The sequence below is a fragment of the Nelusetta ayraudi genome, unplaced genomic scaffold, assembly GCF_046127955.1.
Source record: "Nelusetta ayraudi isolate G7.1 ecotype Tasmania unplaced genomic scaffold, CSIRO-AGI_Nayr_v1 ptg000048l, whole genome shotgun sequence".
NCBI classification, from domain to species: domain Eukaryota; kingdom Metazoa; phylum Chordata; class Actinopteri; order Tetraodontiformes; family Monacanthidae; genus Nelusetta; species Nelusetta ayraudi.
In genome coordinates, this window is record NW_027466098.1 from 13,963,166 (window position 1) to 13,983,252 (window position 20,087).

General features: G+C 44.7%; 1 protein-coding gene across 1 annotated transcript in view; it reads left to right on the forward strand.

Annotated features, from left to right (window-relative positions):
- The window catches only part of nbeab (neurobeachin b), a 192,440-nt gene that overhangs the window by 58,528 nt on the left and 113,825 nt on the right, over positions 1-20,087 (forward strand). Inside the window, exons 9-17 of the mRNA XM_076036487.1 lie at positions 2,471-2,668; positions 2,757-2,890; positions 6,949-7,057; positions 8,191-8,343; positions 9,604-9,772; positions 16,875-16,954; positions 17,582-17,644; positions 17,900-17,997; positions 18,455-18,547. Coding sequence (XP_075892602.1) covers positions 2,471-2,668; positions 2,757-2,890; positions 6,949-7,057; positions 8,191-8,343; positions 9,604-9,772; positions 16,875-16,954; positions 17,582-17,644; positions 17,900-17,997; positions 18,455-18,547 — 1,097 coding nt within the window. The remainder of the gene's footprint in view (positions 1-2,470; positions 2,669-2,756; positions 2,891-6,948; positions 7,058-8,190; positions 8,344-9,603; positions 9,773-16,874; positions 16,955-17,581; positions 17,645-17,899; positions 17,998-18,454; positions 18,548-20,087) is intronic.

Sequence of the window (20,087 nt, forward strand, 5' to 3'; positions counted from 1 at the left end):
CGCGGATTGATGCTGTCATGCTACAGGGCTCCTACTGTAGCTGCAGCCCAAGAGATCATTATTTTCACACTGCGGCAGGACTCGCACTTAAGTACAAGGCACTGGAGCTTGTTATTTCTTGTCACTTGGGTTTCACGAGGAGGAACTTTTGAAGGATGCTAGAGACTCCATGATGAGATGCATGCTGGCTGCTGTGTGGACTTGATCATGGCGAATGAACAGAACGCCAATTACAGTATGGCTTTTTATCATCTGACTGGGAGGAGATATGACATTTGCCGTGGCACAGCCCGCTCAGTTTCCTGGAATTTCCCAGTTAAAACCTTCCCTTTATTTTGTTTTTTTAAGCAAATCATGCTTTTGGGCAAAAGTCAAGAGCATATGAAAAAAACAAAAAACAAATCCTCAGTGTTGACAAAGTCATCTGGTGCAGAGGAAAAAAATGTGAGCAGCAACACTAGCGCAAAATGAGTGGGTTCAATAATGATAGAACATACCGAAGTGCGTTGCTGCCACCCGAGAAAAAAATGCAGGGCTCAGTGTCATGTTAAAAACGTGAAACATTCATGTTTTTAGTGATCATTTTCTCGTTATAACGTGATACTCATGGGACGTTCTAAAATGCTTAAAAAGCTTAACGTAGCTTCATGTCTGAAAACAGCCATCAACTATCACCAGATTTTACGTGGACATCTGTGGTCATGTCCACGCTTGAATTTTAAATTCCTGTATGTAAAATTTGATTAGCATGCTACCTACCATTAGTCAATATTAGCTAAGCACAGTTGAATCATTCATTCGCTAATGCTGTGCTGTACCTTTTGTTAATGTGGAATAAAATGTCGCCTCTTTTCCTGATAGAAATGTTTCCACTTCCTTTAAGTGCAAAATGGCAGGGAGCAGTTTTAGATAACACTACACATGCCACCAACATACTGCCTTTAAGTGCAGAGAAGTGAAGAGCCTGCTATTTGGGACGTAGCCCCTGAGACCACTTAGCTTTTTATCCACTCATCGCCATCCAGACTCAAATGCCTTTCATGCAGGTTCCTGAACCCTGTTTGTTTGTGTTGCATAACTGTTACACACGTATTTATCCACAGTCATCCTCGGACCAGATGGTTCTCTCCTCGCTGGTGCTTCGGCTGTCTCTGTCTGCCTCCGTCTTGTCACCATCTGCTCGCTGTCCATGAGTCAGAGTGGAGAGGAAAAGCATTTCTCTCGTTCATTAATAATTCAACCCTCCCCATTCGAGGGCTTAATTTCCTAATAAGCATGTTACCTTCGCGCCGCATTGGCACATTAACTCGACTCATCCTCAGTCAGGTAATCATGTCGATTAAGTCTGATATTGATCAACTTGATTAATGCAACCACGAAGCAAGTGGCTAATAGTTTGTGCTCACCGCCGTCCAGTTCTAGCGGGGTTCCTTCTCCGCGCAGAGAGAACGAACGGACTGGAGGAAATTAATCATTCTCACACACACACGCCGGTGCTAAATCCATGTTGTCAGCTTAGTCCGTATTTGCGGAATGTTTTGACTCATTGCTTTGGATGTAATGTGTCCCGTTAAAGCAAAGTTAATTGTACAGCTGCCAGCTTCAGTGTGTAAATTTGGTCCTTCAAAGGGCCCATTTTTGTTTGGAGATGGAAAAAAAAATCTTTTGCAAAGAAACTTTTGTGAAGCAGCTCAAAAAAAATGTTTGCGTTACAAGTTGAATATTTCATGCACGCACGCACACTAACACGCGCGCACGCAGTCGCCTGTTTCCGTTTCAGTGCCTCTTCTTGAGGAGTCGGCAGAGTTTTGCTGCAGCAAATGACTGTGGTGGAATTAATGGAGGTAAACAATAGTCGGCGGTATCAAAGCAATCCTGAACCTTGTCACCAGGCCCCAAACCCCCAACCCTTCCAAACCCCCCGTTCCACCAATTTATTGTACGCTGTAATGGAACGTAAAGATAGTCATCAAACAAAGTTCCCTCGGAAGATAAAAAGAAAAGCTCCTGGCGTAAACGCCCGAAGCAGAACGAGATGAAACCAGGAAAAACAAATACAAGGTGCCAGAAATGTCTTCAAAATTTCATCATGCGACGTCGCATGTCCTCTAAAAGACGCATTTTACTGCATCTCAACTTGCCTTTCCTCGTCACTGCAGCTTAATTTCACCACTTTACCTGCAAGATTGATGAGCGGATTACCAGACTGTGTTAAAAACAAGTCAAAAAACTAATACACTGCTGTACTGCATGATTGATTGGACCATTATTAAGTGGCAGAGATGAACAAGATCTTGCATATCAATGACGACGTCCATAATGCTGCAATGCACCTGGCGCTTTGGCGTCTCATCTGTTGCTATTTAAGGGGAATCAGAACAAATCAAAAACAGAAAATGCCCTAAACAGCCTTTAATTGCAGAAAACAGCTGCTTATTCCTTCCTTTCGCACCTCTTCCTCTTTTTGCAGAGCACCTTCAAGTTCAAGTCAGAGAGCGACATCTACCTGGCCGAGCATCACAAGCAGGTGCTGTACGACGGCAAGCTGGCCAACGCCATCGCCTTCACGTACAACGCCAAAGCCACCGACGCGCAGCTCTGCCTGGAGTCCTCGCCCAAGGAGAACGCCTCCATCTTCGTGCACTCGCCGCACGCCCTCATGCTACAGGTCGGTCCCCTTTGCAGCCCATCTCGCGTTTTAATAATTCAGGGGGCATCTTAACAAGGATGCGCCTGGTGTTGTTTGGCCCCGGCAGGACGTGAAGGCTACGGTGAGCCACTCCATCCACAGCGCCATCCACTCCATCGGGGGAATCCAGGTGCTCTTCCCGCTGTTTGCTCAGCTCGACTATCACCAGCTGAACAACAGCCTGGTGGAGGCCACCGTCTGGTCAGTAGCAAAAGCTTTTTTTTTTACTTTGAGAGCAGCTAACTTTGTTTTGGTATAAGATGTCTTACAAAGGGATCGAATTTTGCAGTCATGATTCCATTTGGAGTGAAATCTTATGTTCTTTATAGCAAATAACAAGTAATGAAGTTGAAATACTTTGTAATTGTTCTTAGAGAGAGTAGATTAAGTGTATGTACTTTACTTGAGTATTTATTTTTCTGATATTTTTCTTACTTTTATTCTCTACATTTGTACAGAAATGTCTGTACTCTCAAATGTCTGTTTAAGTAATTTAATTCAATTATAATTCATTATAGTTGTTGTTGCTTGAAGTGGAGCCATTTGAACTCTGCTGTTGTGTCGTTAAATATGAAAGTGGATGATTATTTAGAGGGAGATTATTTTCAAGCAGTTCAGCTTTGGGGTCACTGTTCAGTACATTTTCTGTGAAGAGGAAAATAAACATATAGAAAAGTGCATTGGTTATTTTCATCAAAAGCGTGCACATCCAATAATGGCTCACTGGTCATTACAACTGATTACAGTTTGGTCGTTCTGCAGTTGCAAAATAGAAGATGTATAGTATTGAGAGTTGAAAAGCTGTTATGAATGATCCAGATGCTCATGCAAGGCCTTTGGTCATTTGAGTCCAAATTATTCTCTCACATTTTCATTTTTGCAAAATAATCAAAAATGTATTATTTCATAATTGGCAAAAAAAAACAAAACAACAACCAATAAACATTTTTAATTTGTTGCTTAAGTACATTTCAGAACTTGCTACTTTCATACTTTTGCTTGATTAAATAAGTTAAACCGCTACTTTTACTTTTCCCAGAATATTTTTTTTACACAAGTATCCTTTCTGTTACTTAAGTAGAGAATGTAAATACTTACGCCGCCCACCCACACTGCGTCATCGCCAACTTACCATAGCAGAGCCTGCAGGTTGCAACGCCGCAGTTTGCGTCCGATTCAGATCTTCATCTGATAACGACAACGTCTTCATCACCAACGTTTGCCGTTCTGGGAAAAAAAAAGGAAAAAAAGAAATGGCCCAATTGACTTCCTGCCCTCGGCTGTCAGGAGGAGCCGTATGATTGCAGGTCTCCAGGGTTTCTCCGTTCATGCACTTTACCTGTTGCTGTCCGCCGCAGGTTCCTGTGTGCAGCTTGCACTAACAGGCCTCATCAATAACAACGTCACGCCCCCCTGTCACAGCGTTCTGCTCTTCCTTTACGCACAGGCGCCGCTCCGATCTCAATTTGGCTCCTCCACTCGGTCCCTCCCGTGCAGGGACTCGCAGAACAACGGGGCGGAATAAATAGAGAATTAAAGCCGCCTCCAACAGACACTGAGTAATGAGCTATTGACTTTTTAGCAGGGAGAACAGCGCGTTTCCACTCGCCTGCCCAGCGCCCTCTCGCGAGAGCTTTGTTTTCTGGCAGCACTTTATGCACTGAGATCAACAGCTTCTGCCTGATTTTAAGAAGCTGGCCCACCAATTTCCATATGTTGGGACCAGCAGGAGGACCAATGAGATTAGAAGTGAGAGAGAAGCAGCAGTAGCAGGCGGCCGAGGTTGCCAGACAGGCAACCAAAGTTAAATAGTCAGTGCTGTGTTGTCAGTGAATGCTGTCATGATATCTTTAACATAGAAAAAGGACACAGTGATTCTGTAGCAAGTAACAAAAAAGCAACGTCCACGTCCGAAACTAAGAGGAGGCTTCTGTCACTTCACAATAGCAGTGATGCACCTCATCTCCCCTTATTAGAGATGTTCTAGTCATTTTCAGCTACAACAGTTATGGGGAATAAAGGCAGTGAATGGAGAAGAACTATGGAGTCATAAAACCTAAAAGATGGCGTCTTTAATGAAATCTTATTTTCCGAAAGGGTCAAGAAAAGGACAAGAATGGCTACCACAGACATCTTCATTTAATTTGCATCAAGTTGGCCCATAACTATTGTAAATAATCAATAAACATTTTAATATAAATAATTCAAAAAGTCTCTCAGTCTATTTCAGCACCAAGTCAGAATCACTGATTTTTTTATTCTTCATTTTTTTGTTTTGTTTTTTAATGGGCTGAAATTATTGTCAATATGACCGACAAAAGAAAATCACAGTTTTTCGTAATTAAGTATTTTTTTTGCCAAGTGTCTTTTGATACAATGTATCCTCATAAACCATTTCTTCCTCATGACAACAGTCCTGACCAGGCTTGTTTCCCATGCTATCTCCACTCGCTGCTGGTCAGTGTAGCTCTTCCCCTTCTACTCAGTAACTGGATTGTGAGCTGCGCTAAAATCCTGCGTTTGTTCAACGACAGCATTACAACTGGATGAGCGCAGGATTGGCCACACAGCATCACAAAGCCCCAATGGCCAGAGCTCCTCGCCTGCCTCCCTTTCATCTCCGCTCTTCGTCCTCTCTTCTCTCCTGCCAGCATCTCCTGGCTCTGTGCGTCGCAGCGTCCTACTCTGCCCAACGCCGGCTTTGTCCTTGCCTTGAATTCCAGACTTTTATTTCACAGTCCCCCTTCTTCTTTAAGAAGCCTGCTCAGCCGCCGAGTTCAAAAGCTTCTGCAGCTTTCGCATTAAGGCTGCGTAATATGCGGATGCGCCGCCGCTCTCCTTAACAGCCCCCAAGAATGTTTTTTTTGTTTTGTTTTTCCCCTGCACTCTATAAACATGGGACTCGTCCTCGCCTTGAATCTCCAGCAGCGACGTAACATCAATCACCGCTGCTCTGCTCTGCCGTGCCTCCCAGTAAAAGATGAGACAGAACAGTGGGAGCGCACGCAGAGCTTTCTAAGCGTCCTGATGGGCAGAGCTAAAGGCCAAGGTGGAGCGCTGCGATGCATTGCCAAGAAAAACACCGGCTGCAGAGAGAGCTGTTTGTGCAGTGGCTGCACAAAAAAGTGGTTTTAAGCGAGACGGTTGTGGGTTTGATTCCTGTGCCTGTCAGTGCCTTAGCTTAGCTTAGTTTAAATGAGGCTAATTGGCAACTGTTGTCAAGTCAAGTCAACTTTATTCATAAAGCTCTAAATTGTCTGTGTGTATAGTTGCTTGTCTCTCTGTTTGGCCCTGCGATGAATGCGCGACTCGTCTCAGGGTGGAACCCATCCCTCGCCCTGACACAGCTGCCTCCAGCACCACCGCCATCCCAGCTGCAGGAGTAGCAGTGGCAGAAATTGGATGGGTGGCTGCGTCCAAATTGAAAAGATGCAGTTCAGTGGGTGGAGCTACGTGGCCGTCATAACAGAACCCTGTTGTGTAGTTTGCTGCGTTGGCAGTGGCATCACATCGCTAAATTGGCTGCGCCGGCGTGAAGAAGACTGCAGAGACCCCAAATAGTCAGTCGCTGGGCGAGTTTGCAAGAAAGGTTTTTCTAAGTTGAGCCTATATACTGTAGTTCACACCGCGACAGCCCGTCACTCGTCTCGGCAGCACAGAAATGTAGGTAGCGTCAGCAGGCTGACAGAAAGAAGGTGCTAGCCGTGTCATTAGCATGCATGTAGCGTCGGGCAGCTACAGGCCTTCGCAGGAGCGCATAGTTGTGTCCTTGTGATTTGGTGGCGGAGTGGATGCCACCAGAGGACGTGAGAGAAAGCAGATTAAGAAGTGTCATCAAGCGCCACTGTCACTCAGCCAAGGGCTTCAGCTGGGAAGCCCTGCCACAAAAAAAACAAAAAAAGGGAAGAAAAACCCTCCTCCTCCGCCTCACATACACACTCGGCCTGATACAAGTCAGGCCCCCAGACTCCTCTCAGTCCCCAGAGGAAGCCAACGAGCCAAACCCTCTCATCAAATGAAGAGGGATGAAAGTGGCAAGCTACAGTTCCCAGCAGATTGTGGACATCCTCTGAAAATGACCTTGTAATTTTCTTTTTCTTTTTTCGGCCCGCTGTCTCCTTGCTGGTGCCCTTTTTCTTATAGAAAAAAAGACCAAAAAAAACCCGCCACCTGAGGCGTTCGCCTCAGAGACAAGCTGCTTTTTATCCCTGTGTGAGATGTGAGGGAGTCACACGGTCTTACCTGTTTGTTTTTTACAGTGCCACCCTGCTGGCCTTTCTGGTGGAGCTGCTCAAGAGCTCCGTGGCCATGCAGGAGCAGATGCTGGGAGGGAAGGGCTTCCTGGTGATTGGCTACCTGCTGGAGAAGGTATGTTTGTGCGGATCTGTCCCGCGTTTCAAAAATGAAAGAGAAAATGCTGACAAAGATCAGAACCTGGTTTAGCGTTACTAGAATAGCAGTTTATATAACACAATATCGCATAATATAATATGATATAGTGTAATGCATATGCATAACTACACAGATATCCATATGAATACATACATACATTTCATTCTTGGAAAATACTGGTGATGTTATTTTTGCATCATTTAGCACATTTAAATACATTTCACAGAAAGTTTCCAAAGTGACTGATGTGAAGTTTTCATCACAGATTTTTTTTTCCTTTTCGCTTTTATGGAAAAATAAGATCTACTTACAGAACCTCCATTTTTCACCGCACTACCTGCCAGCTGACACTCTGCCTTGCCAGCACGCCATTTCTCATCCACTGTCCTCGACATGCCGGTAAATGAGGAACGCCGCACGGCTTCTTCTCCTCCATCCACCCCCCCTCCCGCTTCCTCCCTCCTTCTCCCACCATCACTCTTTATTTTGCCTATTTTCTGATGCAGATTTAGCTGCTCGCCGGCCCTCTCCGGAGTGCCGCCTCTTTCGGATCACTGAGAATTGACTCCACTTTGTCACCGGAGTCACTTGCCTGCCTGCTGGCTTCGGCTGCTGTTAAATAACAGCCAGCCAGGATGAGAGCTGAGAGTTTTCACCAACGCCCCCCCCCCCCGCCCCGCTCTTTCCCCCCCCGCTGCCAGGTTTCACACTTCCACGTATCGCACCATCTGCTCACGATGTGTTTACGCCACACCTTCTCCTCTCCCCATGCCTTCGCTTTTACTCCTCTTCTACCCTCGCCAAGTCTCCACCCGACGAGAAAACAGGTGCTAAACAGAGGCAGTTAGGGTGTTTGTCAGAGAGAAAGCCGACATTCCAGCAACTTCTGTTTCTCTACAGAAGTGTTGATGATATATTGAAAAAAACAACAACACTATAAACAGCAACCAGAAAACATCTTTTCAGGTGAAGGTGTCATCGGTGAGAAAGCGGCGGAGAATCATCCAAGAAGTCATCATCTTCATCACTTTTCCAGCTTCTGTTATTTTTTGTTTATGCCCCTTTTTCTAACCTTCCACTGTCGAATTGTGTGTTCCTCCCTCCGCCAGTCCTCCCGCGTGCACGTCACCGGCTCCGTGCTGGAGCAGTTCCTCTCCTTTGCCAAGTACCTGGACGGCCTGACGCACGGGGCACCGCTGCTGAAGCAGCTATGCGACCACATCCTGTTTAATGCGGCCATCTGGATCCACACCCCTGCCAAGGTGAGCGTCTGAGGGCAGCCCCGCCCTCCAGTGAATGGTGGGGTATGATGATGCAGTCGCACTGGTGAAATCATTAATCACCTGCAATAGATAGATGGATAGGTAGATAGATAGATAGATAGATAGATAGATAGATGGATAGATAGATGGAGATACTTCATTCATCTTCAAGAGAAATTCAATTGAATTTCCTGTAAAGAATAACACTTTAAACTTTGACTCTGTTTGTCAAGCTATTTTCTTTTTTTCTTTTTTCTTTTTTTAATAAAACTACCCCAACGAAAAAAAAGTAATTATCACCAGCATCTCAATATTTCAGATGTTTTGGCACAGAGCTGTAACGCCAGTAGCCTCAGTGCTGCTGTCTTTCTCCATGACTCACTCTCGCCTCCTTAATATCATATAATTTATGACATAAGGGAGCTGGGTCTTTAGTAGCTACAGCTGGAATGGCTGCAGTGGGATTAAGGATTCTTGTCAGGCCTGTCGCTAATTACGGAGAACATGCTAATCGCCTCCGAACAGTGTGGAGCTGCGTCGATTTATTAAATAGAGTAACAGAGGGTCTGTTTCTGTTCCCACCGTGCACCTGCCAGGATTTTAGCCTCCGCTCGTGCAATCCAGCACACTGAAATATCTTGGCTTGCGTGGCATGCATGGAATTTTGAGCCAATTCTGGCTTCCTACGTTCATAAAAAAAAAAGAACAAGATAATGGAGGTAAAATCTGTAATTATGCGGCGTTGTGTTGGCATGGGTTACGTGTGTATTTCGTAATGGCTGCGCGGCGAATCCAGCTGGGCTGTGGCTTGGATCAGAGTTGCACTGGATCGCTGCAGAACAAAGCAGTGGAGAGAACTGCGCTGCTTATCCTGCATTGCCTCTGTTGTGAACCCTCTGGAAGAAAAGTGGCTATTGGCTGCGATCTGAGTCGCTACAAGGTGTCAGATGATCACTGGCTAATTTACATGAGAGCTAATGTGCACGCAGCATTGATATAGCCTCAATATGATTGTTAGGGTTAACCCCAATCCTGATCAGCACAATTGCTGTTTAATAATTTAATAAAGATAATTACGTTCAAAGTCATTGTCGTTCATGAAGCAAATTTTTGAATAATTGTCTTGGCCACCATAACTGAGAATTCATTGTTGTTCAGAATAATCATGACTGTGATTTCTACCATGTTCATGCCTATTGGCCAAAAAAATAAGTGTGTAAAGGGCAAGATGAATACACACACTTTGTGTCCCCACTACAGGTACAGCTCTCCCTGTACACGTACCTCTCCGCAGAGTTCATTGGCACGGCAACCATCTACAACACCATCCGCCGAGTGGGCACGGTGCTTCAGATAATGCATATGCTGAAGTACTATTACTGGGCTGCCAACCCTGCAGAGAGCAGCTGCATCACTCCCAAGGGTCTCGGTGAGTCGAGAATTAAGATACTGGATTTGTTTTAGCAGACGGCACTCAAATTTTTCCTCCGCACCTCGTGACATTGTTTGTTTTCGGGCTGTTAAAACTGGCTCCCCGCCCATCCCCCAATAGTGCGAGTGCGGCTCTCTGTCGAGGGGAAATCGCCGCAAATGGAGCTATCACAATCACCGTGTGCAGTCGCGAGTCATCAAAGTGTCCTCCCGAAATGGCAAGCGCACACCCACATTTGAAATGACTCATCCCCCATATAGAGGCGCTAACCTGTCAGCTGTTTGGACCGCGGCCATGGCGGGAGACTGCAGCGGAGCAGACACGGCACATCAATACTGTCACCCTCCTCGGGGTGCTCAGTGTGGGTGTCAGGTCTCTGGATCCCGGGCCAGTGGCATGACTGGCATACTCTATGAAACAGTGTGTCATCAGGCATGCTGTGCCTGAAATTAAAGTGTCCTTGAACTGTCGTTTCCTTTATAATCGCTCTATAATTATCTCTCTGTAATGACTGTGTAATTAATTCTTTCTCATTTATTGTTCTATAATAGGAATTCAGAAATGTATATATTTATTTTTTATGCCTCACGCCGTAACGGGCGGTGGTAGGAATTTGGCCCTTTGTGACATCACTAAGGGAACAGTGATACCCCACTGACGACCAGCGACCTCAGCCAGGTGTTCATTCAGCTCTCAAGAGACGACGCAACAGCCTTGTTTTTGTTCTCTTTCAGGAAGCTGAACTTGAATCTTAACAGGCAAGACTGAAAATACTGTTGGCTGCGTATCTCTATTTTGGGGATTATCGCTCCATTAAAAATAACAATCTGGAAAATGGGACCTTTAATCAGGAGTGATTACTGTTACATGATAACATCGCAATTATTATGGAGAAAACCTCAGAATTTCAGGGATACATTACCTTATCTCTGGATTACAAATTACAGTGTTGTGGATTTAAGGTCATCCTTTTTTTTTTTTTTAACTACAGCTGGGGATTAATCATAATTGATTTTCTGCCAAATGCCATCACGACCTCTAGACTCAAGCCGGCTGATAACATCTTTAAGCCGGTTTTGTCTGCCCAATTTAGCTGCTCCCATTGCAGCCTCGCTCCATCTCCTCACACTGCTCACTGGCCCTCATCCCGCCGAGTGCTATGCAAGGGACCTTAATGTAAAACCAGATGAAAGCTCCTCTAGCGCAGAGATCCCGTTAAACTGTTTAGAGCTCCGTTTGTCCGGAACGCTAGCGGTTCTGTCCTCGTGACCACTTTTCTGTTCGGTTCGCCCCTTCAGCGGCTCTTGTTGGACCTCTGGTTGCCTTTCTCAGCTCTTAAATAATAGATTTAAGGTTGAAATTGCTTGTTTGGGAAATCTGACCAGGGTAGCCTCTGGCACTGCAGGACTCTGCATGTCTCGAGATGAGAAAGTTGTCTGATTTGGTTTAAACTGAGGGTTTTGATACTGGCTGCAAGAAAATCGAAAGAATAGAGCGGGTGTATGGAACTCCACTAAAGCTGCACTTTGACGGAACACAATTATGGGCTGTATCTGTTTTTCTCTGTGGAGAATCGGGGGTTGTGTCAGCCAAGAGTAAAAAAAAAAAAAAAAAAGGGGTTGAGTCAGAAACCGTCTTCGCAACAAGTAGAGGAAGTTAATTTTGTATCAAAATATGGATGACTTGGGCGACAAAACACTCCGCTCAGCTCGCTCCTCTCCAGCCGCGCAAGCAGGCGGGATGTGATTACAACCAAACGCTCACAGAATGCAACTCAGCCTGGTTGTTTCGCAGCCTGGTATTCTTTTGCTTTCTATTTCTATGCTGAAAGCGTTTGCGCTGTTAGGATTTTAGTGCCATCTACAGTGTGTATATACCAAAAAAAGATAAAAGATTAAGAAGGATATAAAAAAATCCAAACGCTTGATTAATCACATTACGATGGATAGAGTTTTTTTCTGCTCTAATACTTGTTTTATGTACTGTTACATTTCACAGTGTGTTATTGTAACCATAGTACTGGGGCTCGTGAACGTAAAAGTTAAATAGTTACAGTCCAAGATTAAATAATTTAAACTTGTAAATACGAATTAAAAAACAAGCAAACATTAATGATATTAATAGATAAGAATCCTTTAAAATAACAAGTTAAAAACAGACTTTAACTTTTTGTTTCTCCAAAATTACTTCTTTTGTGTGTCTCAAAATGAGGCTCCATCAGGCAAAAACAAACAAAAACAAATGATTTTCTTTTTCGTTATTGTTAACAAGCAAATAAGATAACTGAATTCTGGTACTTGTCCTGGACGCATGCCAAGCTGTCTTTATCTTGCAAAAATACCCAATTTCATTCTGGCTGGAACAGTGCACGTTCAGACGGGAGCATGTGTGTTGTGCTGCTGTGGACTGAAAATGAATTGCACTTGGAAACTTAGAGAGAGTGACTCATGCATTATATCACAAATGCTTTGGGTGTCTGATTATTTTTTTTCCCACCACTCAGTGTAAAGATGCTCCAAAAATAATGTATTCTGAATTTCACTTTTATAAGTGATTTTTTTTTTTTTTTTTTTTTTTTTTTTTTTTAACAAACACAACTAGAAATTTCTCCCGTATAATAAAAATCCCAGCGGACTGGAGGAAACTTTGCGCCGACTGCTGAGATTCCGGGGGGAAGACTTATCTTGAAGAGATTGCCTCTCTGCAGCGGGGCAATTTTCACTGGGCATTGGGACGCATTGATCTCTGTTCTTCCCTCTGTCATCCTTTCTACTGAGAAGTGACCAAAGAGCGACCCTCGTGGAGCGCGGCGAGTGGAGTCGCATAATTAATTGTTCCATTATAGGGACACAGAAAACACATTTAGAACAGAGGCCCTTTAACGACTCCGTTCCTGGAAGGGAAGCCTCTTTTCTTCCCCTTTTTATTAGAGAGTGCTTTCAAATTAAACTCGTACGTCATGCTGTTATGTACATAATCACCGCAGGCGGTCACAGACTGATGCCCATTTCTCAACTTGTCTGTGTTTGCGATATGACCCCCCCCCTCGTCAAGGCAACACATAATCTGTCTCCATCTTTATCGCCTGGGCTCTGTATCAGTCTATTGCCTCTGTTTTACTAAATAATGACTAGTGAGATGTGCAGTCAGCTAAGCTGCCAAGGCTGGAAAACCCACTTCTCTCCGATTCAGTCTCCAATCCAGGCTGGTTCTGTCTCGTTTCCTCGCCGGGAGGAACCACCAGTGACAGTTGCTGGAAGTGCTTCAGAGGGACAATCTAATCGCTGCTGGTGGCGGATTTGATTTTTGTGTGTGTTTGTTCAATTGTTTTTGATCAAACGAGGTGATGCGATGCATAAATTTCTTATCACAGGAAAGACAGGGAAGCTTTTGGCGGTCCTCTTAAAACGGAGCTGTGCCTCAGATTCGCACATCAGACACCCGGTTGATACAGGAGGCCCAACCAACCTGCTGTGTGGGAGAGAGAGGCTCTTTTCAACCAATCAGTCTTTCCAAACAGTTTCATGTTTTTTCCTCCTGCTTGGCCCAGTGTGTTAAATGTAGGGATGCAAATTATCGATGAATTCATTAATTGTCAGTTGATTGACCTAAAATGTGTAAGGAACATGTTACTTAACCCTTAAATAATGTTGAGGGTCCAAATTGACCCATTTTTACATGAGAGAACAGTAAAAACACCCTAAACATTTATTATCTGACTTTGAATGGGTCACATTATTTTTTTAAATTGTTTAAAAGTAAGTTGTTTTAGGTGTACAGGTATACACCACACCATTTAACAACAACAAAAAAAAAACAGTGTAAAAAATGTTCAATTAATTGCGACTAATTTATTTTAATTGATACAATTCTTAATCGACAATTAATCGATAATCGATTAATTGTTAACATCCCTAATTTAATGAAAAGTTAAGTCAGTGAGGTTTGTCTATTTTCTTAATAGTAGAGGTTAAATAGTGAAGGAAGTTTGCAGAAATCATGACAATGTTGTCAAAGTTGTTGTTTTCATACCTGCAAACTGGTGTAATGCTTGAAAAAAGTTTTGTATCCGTCTTTTGTCTATTGTTGCTCCAGCTTAAGATTCTTGTCCTGGTTTTTGGTAATTCATTGTTTGGTTTTTACATGTATTCAGTGAAACCTGTGTACGCCATAAATTTTAGCCTTCTGGTTTCTGATTGTTGCATCATATTTTGCACTCTCGCCTCTGATCCTGTGATGTTTACTTTTTCTTCTTCTTCTTCTTCTTCTTCTTCTTTTTTTTTACAGCGCGAGCCGCTGAAAATTTCAAACCTGAGAAAAACAAGATCACAGTGGCTTATTGTGAGCTTCTTTTCCATTGCCTTTGGGCTGTTCCCTTCAGGGGTGGTCACAGCCAATCATCTGTCTCCATCTTACCCTGGCCTCTGCGTTCACTTCTCTCACACCAACTTCATGTCCTTTTTAACTACATCCATAAATCTCCTCTCTGGTCCAGGCCTCCTGCCTGCCACTTCCAAGCTCAGCATCCTTCCACTGATGCAGTCTTTGTCCCTCCTCTGCACATGTTCAAACCATCTCAGTCTGTCCTCTACGGCTTTATCTTCAAAACATCTTCAAAACATCATGCACTCTCCCTCTGATGTACTCATTCCTCATCCTGTGTATCCATCCCGTCCAAATAGAACCTCAGCATTTTCATCTCTGCTGCTTTAACCTCCTCCTGTTTATTTTTTTTCAGCCTCAGTGCCACTTAAAGACAAATCTCCCTTTTCAGCCCATGAAAGTTCAAAATACTGAGCTCAAAAAGGTTAAACACCCTCTTTTTTATTTAATCTTCACTGAATCGTCAAAATACAAGCATTTGCGCACACCTGTTCAGCAAAGATCTCTGCTTTAAAGTTCAAGTTTAAAAAAAAAATAAAATCAGTGCAACATCTGCAGGGATCGTCTCCAGAGAGACACTGGAACGATTTTCTTTAAAACGACTGAACCTTAAACACCTGTTTTGCTGCACTTTCTTTTCTGCTGAGCTCCAGAAAGTTTTGGCCCTCTCCTGGTTGATATGTCAAGAGTTCAATCAAAGAACCAGCTGATGTCACAGACACTGTTCTGCTGAATCAGAACACTGCAGATATCTTTTGTCCGGCCTCAGTGGATGCCACAGTGATAATAAACACATCCCTGTTTACTGGCGCCGTCACCTCATTAACGGGGTCATCATTCCGAGTTAATGACGGTCGATAGTTCACCAACTCTTCCTGGTTGCGCCTTTGGACCGCGAGGAAGTGGAGCAATAACGCGCGCGAGCGGCCCCGCGGAGGCGCTGCCGCTGAGCATAATTGCTTGTGAATAACTTGGACGCAGTGGCTGCAGCAATAATGTTCTTATCAGCCCCTTGGTGTCGGGCTCCGTCCCCACTCCCCCTCCCTCACCCTCACTCTATTAATCAGCGGCGGGCTGCGGCGGCGCTCGCATGTCCTCCTCCAACCTCGGGAGAAAGGAGGACAGCTCGCTCATTGATTTCATTGACACGGTGTCACCCATTTACATTGACGGGCACAGTCAGGTGTCCCCGCGGCCCTGCCGTTATATCTGTCACCGTGTGGCACGGATCTCACCCCCCCCCCCCCCCCGTGTTTCGCGACAAACACGTGTCCCTGCCAACCATGGTGGAGGTTTGGGCGGAGGGGGAGGGCGGTTATTAGTTCGAAAGGCGGCCGAGACGAGACGAGACGCCACAAGATTTTGTACCTCGTACCGTGGCCCCCGTCTGCGCCTGCGAGATGAATAAGAAATGAGCGAACGAGTGCGGCTGCCAGAATGGAACCTTTGTGCTGCGCAGAGGGCTAATCTTGAGGGGATTCATCCCGGCTATTGTTACGGAGGCCTGATGTATGCGGCAGCATCCCCGACCGCTGGCACGCCGGCCCGAGGACGCTCTTTGTTGTGCCGCGGCGCTCGTTGCTGCGGCTCCATTAGCGCTCTCTCTCTCTCACTTGTGGCGTACCTGCGAACGCTTCCTGGCCGGGAAGGAAGAGGGGGCACCTCGGAATATCAATAAGATCTGGCCCCTGTGCAAACAAAAAGCCGCCGCAGCTGCGGCGACAACAGCTGTGTGTTGTCGCTCCGATCACCTCGTTTGTCATCTGCGGCAAGCACTGCTACAAACACCCGCTGACGGACGTCTCTTCCTGTCAGATGTGGAATCAGGCCAAAAGGAATCGCAACCTCCAGTCTCGACTCCAGCGTGCCAGCGTTCCCTTTCAGTCAGCGGAGGCATTCTGGATAGTTTTAATGAGGTGTTTGCCAGTTTAATGGGCGAGTGCGATGGTGGCGACCTTGGGGCTGGTTGGCCCGGCTGCTGCAGTTGGAACGAGACTCTGGACGCTGATAAAATAAACATTGTTTTGAAACCTGCGACTGGCCAGAAGGTCTTGTGTCTGTCTTTCACTCCATCTATCTATCCATGGAATCTCTGAAAAATCCATCTTAACAACCTCCCATATGAATCCTTTTCAGCAGATGCCAATATGACTGGATCTATCAGCCTCCTCAGCAGCGCTTTCGCAGGGAAGGGGGGCGATGTGGATTAATTCAAAATGCACATCATTTTTTTCAACATTCTTATTTCCTTTGTCTATTTTTCTGTTGATGTAAAAATGCAAATTTCCCATTCAAAACTGTTTGATTCGTCTGTTGACAGGACGGCCGCCACCCACTGCAGCAGCCCCAGTTTGGCTGGCTGTGCACTGTACAGTTTAAGCCTATTGATGATTGGAAACAATTGACAGGTGCAGTTAGCCTGTGCAGTCCACGTCCAACCCTGTCATGTGCTCTTCCACGGCTGAGTGTTTGGGATGTTTGTCCTCACAAATGTTCTTTTTTGCTTGTTTGTCGGATGGAAATGTAAGATATTTCATTTCCCTCGGATCTGTGAAAAACTCCATCTAACGTGTCAGGTTCACAAAAACACACGCGCCTATTACATTTTCGGCACTAAAAACGAGAGAGATGCTGGATTGGGTATTGGCGTTGTGTGTGGGGAGGATTCTTGTCTTGGCTCTCACTTTCCTGCTTATCTCTCCTACTCCGACTGCAGATGGCCCAAGGCCGACCCAGAAAGAAATCATTTCTCTGCGTGCGTTCATGCTTCTCTTCCTCAAGCAACTCATCCTGAAGGTAAAGCCCCCACCTGTCTTCCTGCCTCCGAGCCCCTGCCCCTCACACCCAGCTGGTTGCTGATCTGCGGTGGGGGAAATATGGAGATTGTCCACCCTCCCAGCCAGCGCAATTTATTCATTCCACTCCTGGAAACGTCTGCATTTGGATTAAAATCAGTTGCGCTGAAACAAATTTAATGGAATCATTAGTCAGGCAGGCAGTAATGAATAAATGATAGGTCTGATAATTATTTTATCATTTAAGTTCATCTGTAAAGGATGCCAAACATTTGTTGGTTCCAGCTTTTTAAATGACAAACTGATTAGGATTTTTTTTCTGGCTATAATTAATGTTAATTGACTCCCTTGGGCTGCGCTGACTGCTTATTAGACAATTTTTGGTGTAATCGGCTTTAAAAGGAACAAATGCCATTTGTTTTCAGATTTTTTTTAAATCTGCTCTTCATTGATTGAAATGATGCCACCCATGATGCCGCATTATTTTTCTCTGCTATGCAAGCTATAAAAATGCTGCATTTTCGGCTGCTGGCCTTTTTTTTTTCACAATTCTCTTACATCTTTCAATTTATTTCCATTTGCAGTTTTTAATTTTCTTCGATTGTCTTCTCTTTTTCCATTTTTCCAGGACCGAGGCGTGAAGGAGGATGAGCTGCAGAGCATCCTTAACTACCTGTTAACAATTCACGAGGTACACAAGGGGGCATTATTGTTCCAGAATTCAAATTATGGTACAAGATGTTAAAAAAAAAAAAAATTAATTAGCCTGCGGCTGTTCCTTCACTTTTGGCACTTATTTCAAGTGTCTGAGGTGCAGCTGATAATAATAACTCAATAATGAATAACCTTGGTCTTTGCTGCCAGTGACCGGACTCTTTAGCCGCATTATTTTCCACCACACTCTTTCTCATCCCACTGTCACGTCACTAATGGTTTTGCCCTGCAGGATGAGAACTTGCATGACGTGCTGCAGTTGGTTGTAGCTCTAATGTCTGAGCACCCGGCGTCCATGATCCCCGCTTTTGACCAGAGAAATGGAATACGGTAAGCCCTGCGGGGACAGAAACAATCCAACTGCTGCTCAGCCGCTAAATAAAGAGGTTATTTCGCAAAAATAAGGCAAAGCTAGTAACCCTTCTGCTTGGGGCAATGAATTATTTATGAATTCAGTCAAGGGGGGAAAAAAGGAAAAGAAATATGCATGGAAAAGCAACTATTAACATATTGATTTAACAGTATGACAGCGATGATCAAACTTACCCCATGTGATCCCATGAAATATAAATGCGCGCGGCGTCGCACTGCTTGTGAGTTCGGGGGAATTCATTGTGCAGGGGCCGCCGCTTTCATTAGGACATTCATTTAATGCTAATGTAAATTCTCCCAGATGGAAAGTGGCTGTCAGCTAACCAGTGCAGGGCCCACTCATCAACAGGGCCATACTTTATTCTGTCAAGACAAGTGTGCCGTTGCCAGCTCTCGCCGCTCATGTCTATTCCAGGGTAATCTACAAGCTCATGGCCTCCAAGAGTGAAGGCATTCGAGTGCAATCCCTCAAAGTCCTCGGATACTTTCTCAAGCATCTGGGCCACAAGTGAGTAGTCCAATCCACCACGCTGCTGTAATTGCCCTCCCTCAGTGTTTCCCCGGAATGGAAAGCCTTGTGTTGTGTTGTTAGTGTGTCGAGCATTTCGTGCAGAAAACAATACATTGAGATAGTAAGTCAATTTTTTGCAGTTTGGACATTATGTTAATCGTTTCTTACCTCTCTTTAGAAAGTTTTAGCGACTTGAGTGAATGGTGGCTTTTGCAAATCAATGCAGCTTTTTGTCCGAGACGTGCCTGTCTGGCGCCGAGCCTCAAAGCCATTATTTCCTCCTCGCACCCAAGAAGGGTGGATGCACGGAAGAGGATTACGGCCACAAAACCAAAAAAAATTAAGAATAAGATAAGATTTTTTTTCAAGTTTCCAATTCGAGATTAAAGTTGAAATTTTGAGAAAAAAAAGTTGACGTAAAAAGACGACATTTCGTGAATAAAACCAAAAGTTTGCAATTAACGTCGACGTGAAGTAAGTGAAAATGTTGAGAATAATGTCTTAAGGCTCTGCGCGCAAGTCTAATGGAGTACTTTTGTTTTCGCGTAATTACGACTTTATTCACGAAATGTCATCGTTTTTTTCCCCTCAACTGTATTCACCAACTTTCGTCCTTTTTACGTTGACTTTTTTCACAAAATATCAACTTAAAACTCGAATTAAAAACTTAAATAAAAGTCTCCCACCTGTAATAATTTTTCTCTTATTGTGGCCCTAATCCTCATTTAGTAAGTCAATAATTTTCAGTTTGGACATTATGTTAATCGTTTTCTACCTCTCCTTTCAGCAACTTGAGTGAATGGTGTCTTTGCTAATCACAGCACCTTTTTCTCTAAGACGTGCCTGACTGGCGCCGAGCCTCAAAGCCATTATTTCTTCCTCACACCCACGAAGGGTGGACGAGGTCCAAGTCACCGTCCTGCGGCGTGAAATAAATAAATCGCGCAACACCGACTGGAATGTCCAGATACCTGGGGAGCGGAGGCAGTTGGCGCTGGAGGGTGGGCGGGTGGGGGTCAGCCGGTGTTGCCGCGCTCATGATGACAGTGCACCAGGTGGTACGGCGTTACAGACGAGTGGAGAGAAGGCGGAGACATTAGCCCATGCTCGACAGCCCCGCGCACAAGTAAAGGGCCAGTAGCCACAGGGGAAGAGAGAGATTTGTGGGAGCCTTCCTCTTCTCTCTCTCTTTTAATACAGTTTAAAGCAGCGGCTTCTCTCAGAGCTCCAGTGAAGCCAGTGCATGCTGATGCATGAATTTTGCCTTGGTTCTTTCACTAGTGCTTTGTCTTTGGATGAGATTCATTAGTTTTACTGAATTGAGGTCAGACTTCATGAGACCATGAAGATGTTGCAACCAGTTTAAAAATGAAAGCTAAATCAGACATCAATACTTAAAGGTCCCAAATTGTACACAGTTCATTTTCTTTTTAAACATAATATGCCTCTTGCCGGTGAAGAAGCACAGCCCATTCTTCACCCACTTTTCAGAATTCTGTGCTAGAACGCAGATGTCGCAAAGGACACTGATACCTGA